Source organism: Artemia sp. Qi Xiang Cuo, chromosome 9 (genome assembly GCF_049724085.1).
Source record: "Artemia sp. Qi Xiang Cuo chromosome 9, ASM4972408v1, whole genome shotgun sequence".
NCBI lineage: Eukaryota > Metazoa > Arthropoda > Branchiopoda > Anostraca > Artemiidae > Artemia > Artemia sp. Qi Xiang Cuo.
The window spans coordinates 63446244-63458768 of NC_142802.1; the positions used below are offsets into that span (position 1 = coordinate 63446244).

The 12525-nt window shown below is 34.5% G+C and overlaps 1 protein-coding gene across 1 annotated transcript in view; it reads right to left on the reverse strand.

Moving 5' to 3' along the window:
- Positions 1-7990: 7990 nt before the first annotated feature.
- LOC148948918 (uncharacterized) overlaps positions 7991-12525 on the reverse strand; it is a 63701-nt gene continuing 59166 nt past the window's right edge. The window contains exon 4 of the mRNA XM_089095054.1: positions 7991-8062. Coding sequence (XP_088951180.1) covers positions 7991-8062 — 72 coding nt within the window. The remainder of the gene's footprint in view (positions 8063-12525) is intronic.

The following is a 12525-nucleotide window of genomic DNA, read 5'->3' on the forward strand; positions in this document are numbered from 1 at the left end:
ACCCCTTAAAGCTCTTTTAAAAGATACAAAAACTACTTATTTAACGTAAAAATTTCATTTTTAATGACGACCAAGTAAAGAAAAACCAAACGGAATTAGGCAACTGAGTCTCTCAATCCCCGTAAAGCCCTTTTAAAAGATACAAAAACTACTGATTTAACACAAAAATTTCGTTTTTAATGACCACCAAGTGAAGAAAAACCACACGGAATCAGGCAACTGAGTCTCTCAAACCCCTTAAAGCTCTTTTAAAAGATAAAAAAACTACTGATTTAACACAAAAATTTAGTTTTAATGACCACCAAGTAAAGAAAAACCACACGGAATCAGGCAACTGAGTCTCTCAAACACCATAACGCTCTTTTAAAAGATACAAAAACTACTGATTTAAAACAAAAATTTCGTATTTAATGACCACCAAGTAAAGAAAAATCACACGGAATTATGCAAATGAGTCTCTCAAACCCTGTAAAGCTCTTTTAAAAGATACAAAAACTACTTATTTAACACAAAAATTTCGTTTTTAATGACCATCAAGAAAAGAAAAAACACACGGAATAAGGCAACTGAGTCTCTCAAACCCTGTAAAGCTCTTTTAAAATATACAAAAACTACTTATTTAACACCAAAATTTCGATTTTAATGACCAACAAGAAAAGAAAAAACACACGGAATTAGGCACCTGAGTCTCTCAATCCCCGTAAAGCTCTTTTAAAAGATACAAAAACTACTTATTTAACACAAAAATTTCGTTTTTAATGACCACTAAGTAAAAAAAAATCACACGGAGTCAGGCAACTGAGTCTCTCAAACCCCTTAAAGCTCTTTTAAAAGATACAAAAACTACTTATTTAACACAAAAATTTAGTTTTTAATGACCACCAAGTAAAGGAAAACCACACGGAATTAGGCAACTGAGTCTCTCAAACCCTTTAAAGCTCTTTTAAAAGATACAACAAATGAACAACAATTAAAGAAAAAACTACATGGAATCAGGCAACTGAGTCTCTCAAACCCCTTAAAGCTCTTTTAAAAGATACAAAAACTACTTATTTAACGTAAAAATTTAATTTTTAATGACCACAAAGTAAAGAAAAACCACACGGAATTAGGCAACTGAGTCTCTCAATCCCCGTAAAGCTCTTTTAAAAGATACAAAAACTACTGATTTAACACAAAAATTTCGTTTTTAATGACCACCAAGTGAAGAAAAACCACACGGAATCAGGCAACTGAGTCTCTCAAACCCCTTAAAGCTCTTTTAAAAGATACAAAAACTACTGATTTAACACAAAAATTTCGTTTTAATGACCACTAAGTAAAGAAAAATCACACGGAATCAGGCAACTGAGTCTCTCAAACCCCTTAAAGCTCTTTTGAAAGATACAAAAACTACTGATTTAACACAAAAATTTCGTTTTTAAAGACCACCAAGTAAAGGAAAACCAGACGGAATTAGGCAACTGAGTCTCTCAAACCCTGTAAAGCTCTTTTAAAAGATACAAAAACTACTTATTTAACACAAAAATTTCGTTTTTAATGACCAACAAGTAAAGTAAAAACACACGGAATAAGGAAACTGAGTCTCTCAAACCCTGTAAAGCTCTTTTAAAATATAAAAAAACTACTTATTTAACACAAAAATTTCGTTTTTAATGACCATCAAGAAAAGAAAAAACACACGGAAATAGGCAACTGAGTCTCTCAATCCCCGTTATGCTCTTTTAAAAGATACAAAAACTACTTATTTAACACAAAAATTTAGTTTTTAATGACCACGAAGTAAAAAAAAATCACACGGAATAATGCAACTGAGTCTCTCAAACCCCTTAAAGCTCTTTTAAAAGATACAAAAACTACTGATTTAACACAAAAATTTCGTTTTTAATGACCAAGAAGTAAAGAAAAATCACACGGAATGAGGCAACTGAGTCTCTCAATCCCAGTAAAGCTCTTTTAAAATATACAAAAACTACTTATTTAACACACAAATTTCGTTTTTAATGACCATCAAGTAAAGAAAAATAACACGGAATTAGGCAACTGAGTCTCTCAAACCCCTTAAAGCTCTTTTAAAAGATACAAAAACTACAGATTTAACACAAAAATTTCGTTTTTAATGACCACTAAGTAAAGAAAAATCACACGGAATCAGGCAACTGAGTCTCTCAAACCCCTTAAAGCTCTTTTAAAAGATACAAAATCTACTGATTTAACACAAAAATTTCGTTTTTAATGACCACCAATTGAAGGAAAACCACACGGAATAAGGCAACTGAGTCTCTCAATCCCCGTACAGCTCTTTTAAAATATACAAAAACTACTTAGTTAACACACAAAATTTGATTTTAATGACCACTAAGTGCAGAAAAATCACACGGAATAAGGCAACTGAGTCTCTCAAACCCCTTAAAGCTCTTTTAAAATATACAAAAACTACTGATTTAACATAAAAATTTCGTTTTTAATGACCACCAAGTAAAGGAAAACTACACGGAATTAGGCAACTGAGTCTCTCGAATCCTGTAAAGCTCTTTTAAAAGATACAACAAATGACCACCAAGTAAATAAAAAACCACATGGAATCAGGCAACTGAGTCTCTCAAACCCCTTAAAGCTCTTTTAAAAGATACAAAAACTACTTATATAACTTAAAAATTTCTTTTTTAATGACCACCAAGTAAAGAAAAAACACACGGAATAAGGCAACTGAGTCTCTCAATCCCCTTAAAGCTCTTTTAAAAGATACAAAAACTACTGATTTAACACAAAAATTTCGTCTTTAATGACCACCAAGTGAAGAAAAACCACACGGAATCAGGCAACTGAGTCTCTCAAACCCCTTAAAGCTCTTTTAAAAGATACAAAAACTACTGATTTAACACAAAAATTTCGTTTTAATGACCACCAAGTAAAGAAAAACCACACGGAATCAGGCAACTGAGTCTCTCAAACCCCTTAAAGCTCTTTTGAAAGATACAAAAACTACTGATTTAACACAAAAATTTCTTTTTTAATGACCACCAAGTAAAGGAAAACCACACTGAATTAGGCAACTGAGTCTCTCAAACCCGGTAAAGCTATTTTAAAAGATACAAAAACTACTTATTTAACACAAAAATTTAGTTTTTAATGACCATCAAGAAAAGAAAAATCACACGGAATTAGGCAACTGAGTCTCTCAATCCCCGTAAAGCTCTTTTAAAAGATACAAAAACTACTGATTTAAAACAAAAATTTAGTTTTTAATGACCACAAAGTAAAGGAAAACCACACGGAATTAGGCAACTGAGTCTCTCAAACCCTGTAAAGCTCTTTTAAAAGATACAAAAACTACTTATTTAACACAAAAATTTCGTTTTTAATGACCACCAAGTTAAGAAAAACCACGCGGAATCAGGCAACTGAGTCTCTCAATCCCCTTAAAGCTCTTTTAAAAGATACAAAAACTACTTATTTAACACAAAAATTTCGTTTTTAATGACCATCAAGTAAAGAAAAATCACACGGAATTAGGCAACTGAGTCTCTCAATCCCCGTAAAGCTCTTTTAAAACTGTGACAAGCTAAACCACGACAAAAGCACTACTCTCGTGGAACTCAATCCCCATTTAACTCAACCCCCGTGCAACTGAACCCCCTTGTCACTGAACCCCTGCATAACCGAAACCTCTGGGTAACTGTATCCCCCTTTATCTGAACTCACATGCACAACAACCCTTCAACCCCCACATCACCCTTAAAACACTTCATTCATTTTCTAGTACACTCGTGGAACTCAAACCCCAATTAACTCAACGCACTGGCAACTGACCCCCCTTGTACCTGGCCCCCGGTATAACCGCACCCCCCGTTGCACTGTACCCCCTTGAACTGTCCTCGCATGCTACTCAATCCTCCAGGCAACCCGTCTCCCTCAAAACACTTTTCAGTCATTTTCTCGTTAAATTGACAATACGCTCCAAAACATCACTTGTGTATTATACAGTACATAATCATGGCATCTCCTCCAATTCACAAATCCCATTACCCTCTTTTTTTTGCAAAGGTTAATCAAACATCTCCGATTGTAAATGCAATAAAAAATTTTCCACTCACTAATTACCCCTTTTTTGCAAATGCTAAACAAGAAAAAAAACTGTCTGCTTTTCAAAAACTTGTCCGTTAAAACTCGAAACAAGACGCGCGGGTTTTATAATACAGGTTTAATTAATTGCGTAAATCTCTTTGAAAGATATAATGACCTCTAGAATAGAATACCTATCAGAAAAACCTGTTTGGTACCGGGGGGCCATAGAAATGGTACCTAGGACTATACTAAGGGGTTTACTTTTTGAGGTATCATCGACATTCTCAACGAATTGACAAACGAATATTAAACTTGAATGTAAAAAATAGGGGTTAAAGGAGGAAATGGTGATCTCTCTCACATTTGTTCTCACAGTTCGTAGTAACAAACTGATATCAAAAAGCGATCTTTGTCAACAGAAACCGATACTTCAAAAAACAAAGTTTACAATATATGCATCAATAGAATCTAATATTGTTGCGAACACTCAGCATGTATGATTCATTACTTTAAACTTTTCCTGTAAATTCTACCAGCATATAAAAATTGGCATAATTTTAGACACAGGGATTAGAACATCTACTATAACCGTGAAATCTCTATCTACAAAAAAAAGGAAAGTTCTATTTTTCAGAGAAGAATGGTCACGGGCGATTTTTTTTTCCTCGGGGGTGATGGTATTAAACCATTAATAGTAGATTACTGAAAGTGGGTTCTCTCGAAGGGAAATTTAAATATCTACTCCTGTTTTTAAATAACAAAAGAGATTGCGGCACAGTAAAGTGCCGATTTCTAGCATTTTGGACAGAACACGACGAAACTGCTTTTGAGTAGAGATGCTAGAAACAAGAGTATCTATACAGCACAGTTTATAGAATTATTCTATAAACTGTGCTATACAGTCTCACAGTCTCCGAAGCTAGACTAGCGTGCAGTATACCAGCCATCCTTAAACATACACGCAGTCCATGAAAAAAGAACCGTTACAATAGAACGTTCACGCAAGTTGCGTCTTTGTATTTTATATTTATTAAATAAAAAAAGTTTTTTTAATTGAAAGTAAGGAGCGACATTAAAACGAACAGAAATTATTCTGTATATGAAAGGAGCTGTCCCCTCCTCAACGCCTCGCTCTTTGCGCTAAAGTTTGACTCTGTCACATAACTTTATTTTTTTAAACAATAAAAACACTTTAGCGTAAAGAGCGAGGCGTTAAGGAGGGGACAGCCCCTTTCATATACGGAATAATTTCTGTTCGTTTTAAATTTTAAAATCGCTCCTTACTTTCAGTTAAAAAAAACTTGTTTTTTATTTAATTTCTGAACGTTTTTGAATTAATGCAGGTTTTTATTTTGGCTCACTGTACATGAATAATTAAAACAAAATTTTCAGATTCATTTTACTTTTATTTGGTTAAATGGCTTTCTCAAAGTTGTTTAATATTATTTACGGACGTTTTTATTGGTAATAAATATACGTAACTTACGAATTAGGCCTAACTTACGTAATGAACTTCTATATTCATATATTTTCCATACGTATATTAGGGGGTTCACCCCCTACTCAATACCTCGCTCTTTACGCTAAAGTTCGAACTTTGTTTCAATTCTTTAAAAATGACCCTTAATCACAAAAACCGTTAATTAGAATAAATATCTCTTATGAAATTACTAAAAAATCTTTGGCTTAAAGAGCGAGGTATTGACAAAGGGGTGGACTCAATCATATACGTAATAATTTCTGTTCGTTTTAATTTTTGATGTTGCTCCTTACTTTCAGTTGAAAAACTTTTTTTTGTATTTAATTTCTGATCGTTTTTTAACTAATGCTGAGAAATCTGGCCCCCCGTCATAGCAATGTCCCTTCCCCCATGAAAACTTCCTCCATGAAAAAATCCTCCCAGATAACCCCGACCCACCCACCCCCACTACTAGAAAAAAAAACCTTCTGAAAACGTCTGTATACTTCCCAATAACCAATACAATATGTAAACATTGGGTAAAGTTCATAACTTTCAACCCTTCCCCCGGGGACTGTGGGGGATTGTGTCATCCTAAAAGACATAGTTATTAGATATTTTGACCATGCTGAACAAAATGACTATCTCAAAATTTTATCCAGTGACTTTGGGAAAAAATGAGCTTGGGAGTGGGCCTAGTTGCCCTCCAATTTTTTGGTAACTTAAAAAGAGAACTAGAACTTTTAATTTCCGTTCGAATGAGCCCTCCCATGATATTCTAGGATTACTGGGTCGATACAATCACCCCTGAAAAAAAAAAAAAAAAAAGCACGCATCCGTGATCTTTATTCTGGCAAAAAATCCAAAATTCCACATTTTTGCAGATAGGAGCTTGAAACGTCTATAGTAGGGTTCTCTGATACGCTGAATCTGATGGTATAATTTCCATTAAGGTTTTATAGCTTTTAAAGGGTATTTTCCCCTTTTTTCGAAAATCAGGCAAATTTTCTCAGGCTTGTAACTTTTGATGGGTAAGACTAAAATTGATGAAACTTATATATTTGAAATCAGCTTCAAAATCTGATTCTTTTGATGTATCTATTGGTATCAAGATCCTGTTTTTTAGAGTTTCGGTTACTATTGAGCCGGGTCGCATAGTGTATCCTGAGGAAAAATAAATATATACACGGACAAACTTAGGATGAATTATAAGATACAGAGGAGACGAAGTCACCCCTCTTACAGCAGAAAACAGTTTACTTAGAAAAGTTCAATTTTGTTTTGAAAAGCAAATGCATTAAATGAGTCCCTTTTCCCGAAGCATTGCAATGCGGAAGTCAAAATTTATTTTTAAATAATGGGAGCTGGAGGTGGGCTAGCCTCCAGTATATTTACAGCAACCTTGGGAATAGTATTAAAACAATCAGAAATGAAATGAAAGTTATTTTTCAAACGTAAGTTAAAAGCAATAGTCTCTTAAAACATAAATAGAACAGAAAGTATTCGGCATATGAAAAGGACGCAACATTCAAAATCAAATCAAACATTCAAACTAGGTGGTGGGTAAAATTATTGCTCCCAAAATAATTTTTTGTACTCAAAAATTTTCTATTGTACTCAAAAATACTTTCAGTATATTTAGGGCAAAGAATTGCAGGGTCAAAAAGGGGGACAGTCCCCATTATATACAGAACATTTCTGTTCGTTTCAAGATTTATTGTCTTTCTTTACTTTTATTTAAAATAAACCTAATTTTTTTTATTTAATCCCCTATAACGATGTGGTTCAAAGCCACCCAGAAAATAACAGCCTGGGAGACTTCATACCTTGTAGATATGAAGCAACGCTGACAGAGACAAAATCTCGTGAATTAGGCAAAGATCATAAGCAATATAACATGTTGAATTAATCACCAAGCAAGTTCATCATTTTGGAATATGTGCCTGTTTTGTGTTGACATTGGCGCAGCATGAACTTATTTTATTTTTCTAGTGGATAGTTTGAATTGTTTTGCTTCGGTTTCGTTTTCTAATGTTATGACCCTTGAATCACTGATGACTTGAAACCCAAATCACTGATGACACTAGAATTCGAGCTTTGCTCCGATTAACTCAATCGAGACCTTCCAAACGATATCCCTCAAGATTTTCTCAACTCAAGCTTCACCTGAATTCGAGTTAAATTGACACTCGATAGTAAGCTGTTTGTGTCAGTATTCAAATTAAAAAACATCTTTAAACTTATAGTTGAATTCAAGAGCAGGTTTAATGACTACATTGCCAAATTCTTGTTGCTTAAAAAAAGTGTTATACTAAATTTATAAACAAATTAGCCAAGCCATAATTACGACATTGAGTCGTGGTTTTGACCAGGTCTTGAATTACACATTGTTACAACAAACACAGCAGGGGAACCAAAAAATCAAGTAACTAAAACAGAGAAGAAATAGTAATTAACACAAAATTACCTGAAGCCTTCAATATCAATCCCTCTGTAATATTGTGCCAATGCACTTGACCTATAAACTCCATCAAGCTAAAAAAAAAATCAATTAGAACTTTATAGAGCAAAATTGACGCAGGCAAAGTAAACAATAGTGTATAACAGAGAGCTTCCAGGACTAGAGAGACTGTCAAGGCCGTACCCAGGATTTTTTTCGGAGGGGGCTTTACTAAATTTTTTTTTTTGGGGGGGGGGAGGGTTACACAAAAAAAAGCATACAAAATTTGTTTATGTCTATTTTTGTTACGTTTTTACGAGTCAAAAAAACATTTCAGAGGGGTAGTCAAACCCCCCACTCCCCTCTGGATACGGCCTTGGAGATTGTCACTGAGATTCAATGAAAAATTTACTTATATTTGTCAAGTATTCACATATGGGGACAAAGACACAGCTAGGGATTTTTCTAGGGAGAGGGGCAGCTAGAATGATACAGGAGGAGGGTAAACAAAACTCGTTTAACTTTTTTCAGAGATTTTTTTTTCGTTTACAATTGACATTTTTCATTGTTGGACAATGAGTATTCTAAAGAGAGGTGTAATGCCTCCTAGCTGCCCCTTGACTACACTCATGAGGGATTATTTTTACCCTTAATTTCGTCTATTTTTCGTACTGTTCATTGCTTTCTTTTTTGCGAGGGTGCCAGACACCTATGATCAATTGAAAATTTGGAAAAAAAGAAACGATTCATTAAAGCAAATTAAAAACAAGAGAATACGCTTCACGGCTTCACTTTTAACCAGGTTGATGTACAAAACACATTTTAGTTACAGATTTGTTCCGCTACATGAACCAAAAATTTTAGGCCAAAATTAATCACGACATGGACTTTTGAATGCACTGTGACACCCTCGTTTTTACTATGTATATAAATGTATAGTAAAATGTATATATCATTTTACTATGCGTATTATATGCATATAATACGACAAATGTCGATTATTTTTGAAGACAAATTACGATTGATACGTTTGGAGCACCAAAAAAAGTGCATAATTACTATACTACATTCCTACTTATTTTTTTTCTAGAATCTTGTCCTCTTCTCTCATTACCAATTCAGTTCTAATTTCACCCTTTGTGAAGAAGTGTATTCTTTGAAGAAAGAATTAAGGATACTTGACATTTAAATCAAAGCCAATATACCACTTTCATACAACTCATTAATTTTGCTTCACTCATATTACTTTCGGATACCTAATCTTACTAATTTATATTTAATATCAAAAATTGTAGACCAATTGGTCAATATTTTTGTTTCTACTCCTGTTTCCTGTGTTCCCAATCGTAAGTTATTTTGGGTACGTATATCCATGCTGGCAAGCCAAATATTTAACAGGATATTAAATACTTACATTAAAAGGTATTTATATCATGTAGTGAAATATGAGAATAGTTACAATATCAAAGTGGCAATCTTTTTTTTGTACTCCTAATATAAGGCCAGTTTCATAAAATGAGCCTTGGCAGACTTTACAACGCTTTCTTCGCCCAATATGTCTGATTCTTGGTCCCTTTGTGGAGTTTTTTCACAATATCTGAGCGAGAGCAAATTAGTCTCCATTCTCCCGTTTTTGCAAATATCTTCTGCAGTTGCCGTTTTGGATTCGCATCCGGTACATTTTGAGTAGATATGGCGTTTTTGATATTTCTTCAAAAATGGACCAGCTTGTGGACAGATTCCACAAGCGTCGAGAAAATCTTGCCAACATTCCACTTGATTGTAGGGCTTAGTTGTGTTGCTTAAATAGCTGAAATGTTATTTGTTTTTCGTGAGGTTTTCTTGTTTATTGTTTCCATTTTTTTCTGAATTTTTGCACTCCTCTACGTGCATTTCGTGTATGTAAAGAGGGTTGAAATAAATTATTATTATTAGATACGCAGCACTGGCGCCAGGTGTATAACAGCATATGATGTGCAGCTATCTGATCACCTCGTTTGACATCAAGAACACAAGTGCCTGTTGTGTCTTATTTAGAAGGAGTCGACTGAGAGAAATAAATTGATAACATACCCAAGGAGTTTATTCCAAATAGATGCGTAATGGCCGAATGATGAATTTTTAATCTACTTTTGTCTAGATGATCTTAATGATTTGAAAAGTTCGAAGGCTAATCTAGCAAGTGAAATGTTACAAATAAAAATTGGCAGCAAAAAAACTTGCACTTCCACCAACTTTAAAGGATAATGACTAAATCTATCGGAAATTTTCGCTACTAATATAAGAATGCAACAGTTATCTTTTAAAGTGGCGATCTGCTCAGTCTTCCAAAACCGTCAAACTTCTAACAATCATAGCACAGGAAAATTCAAACGTCCTAATCAGATTTTTAGATTTTTATCAAACTTCGAAAATAATATTTGGTTTCTGACGCTTTTCTTCAGAAAGAAAAATTCTTTATTTTAGTATATACGAAGGAGAAATAAATGATGGTACTGGCGTGTATCCTCAATCTACGTTGTCAATGGCTAAAGACATTTATTTTAAATTTAAATTTTAGACCCCTCACCCCAGGGCTGAGCGAGGGATTTCTATGGAGGAAGGGACAACCGATCAGCTATATAGAGGGTTTTTAGTATTCTCTCAAAACTAAGACTTTCCTTTGCTTTTCAGAATGTTACGTGGAGCAATGAGTTGCCTAGGAGGGAGGACTGTCCACTTTCCTCAAGCTACCCGTACCCTTGCCCTGGAAAGAATGAAAATTCGAATCTGATTGTGAAATAGCTCTGTAAAAATTAAGAATTCCAAAATAGGTGTAGGATGTTCACATCTCAAGTTTATTACATTGGAATGCAGACATGACCTTTCGTAGTACGGTGACAAGCCCGCAATTTAAAGAGAATGTTTTTGATTCAGTTTCACAACTAGGGATTAGGCATAATTTAAGCTTTTAGCGCTGATTAAACGTTTATTGAAGGAGGTTTGGTCGGTAGCTTATCGATATCTTCGTTTTTATGGCTTCATTTGCGATAGAAGAAATCGGCTATGTGTTAAGTTAGGGTTATGAACCTTTTTTTTTCAAAGTCCTTAGAAAAGCATTTTACAGTGCTTGAAACCTAAAATCGGAAACCGCAAGCCAGAACCCCCTTTTGAGCATTTCGTTTCGCAAGACACCGTAAGCAATTTACATTGTCAGGTTTCTGGCATTTGGTAGCGTATTCACCACAAAGTGGAGAATTAGAAGTTTTCCAGAAACCAGAAATCTGACGAAGCAAAAAGGCAGTAAAATATAATGCTTTTAAGCATTGAGCAGAAACTGCGAGATACAGCAGTACCAAGTTTAAGCTGCAGGTTTATAAAGATGCGACAGAAAGTGTTTCCGGTACTTGTTAATTAAATGAAACAAACTAAATAATTACACTTTGGTTAGATCTCAGAAAACCGGTTTCATAGCAACAATGACCAGTGACGGGTGATAGAATGCACTGAACTTGTATAATTTGGGCTATATATTCGCACATTAGGGGGTGAGGTTAGGTTCTGTTAGGTTATATGAGGTTAAGTTAGGAGCGCTGTCCAAATAATTTACCCCCCCCCCCCTCTTAATGTGCAAATATATATCCCAAATTATATTATTATATAAACCAAAGGTTATATGAAGGTTATGTTTCATTAGGATTAACCTAACTACACTTCTTGGGTGTGTTTCGTTTAATTAGCAAGTGCCGTGTTTTCTTTTTATAGAGAATATTGTAATTGTTTTATTCCAAAAGAAATACTAGTATTTACGTGTTATAGCGACCACGCCCAAGAAGTGAAGCTAGGTTAATCCTAATGAAATATACCAAAATATGATGAAAATCCAATACTTCAGTAACAAAATTATGGAAACTACAATAGAGAATTCTGGAAAGCAGGCCGCCCAGAAAGCATTATATTAAATACCTAACCTAACCAACTCTATATATTAAATATTTAATCAAAATATAGGCCTATCTGCATAATAGTTTATCTCACTCAGGCTAAGCTGATTATCTCCGAGTGCACACAGAAAAACCGGTTTTACAACAGATGAAGAACAACAGTTCTGGTCACTTTAATAAAGAAATACTACTACAAAATAGAGCAGTACCAGCATGGGCACCCATAAGAGGGGGGGCAGGGGGGGGGTCCCCCTGGCTGAATGATGTTGCCTTTTTTTATATTTTTGTTCTGAGATTTCTATTATATAGCATTAGAAGTGCCAATTAGACGAGGTTTGGCCCCCCCCGCATTCAGCTTATGGGCACCCATGAGTACCAGGTTTAAGCAACAGGTTTATTGAGAGGTGACAGAAAGCGTTTTCTTTTTACAGATAATATTTGGACTTAGGAATAGGGCCCTTTGGCTCCTTCTGCGCAGGCCCCTAACTATCGTTTAGTATAATTTTTATAAAGGTATGTCAAAAAAATTGAAAGGTACCGGAAGAATAAAATAGTTTGGGTCTACAGTTTCGTTTCCTATCAACATTCTATATGATAATCTATGAGACTTTTCCAGTCAATTAAAACCATGCTCG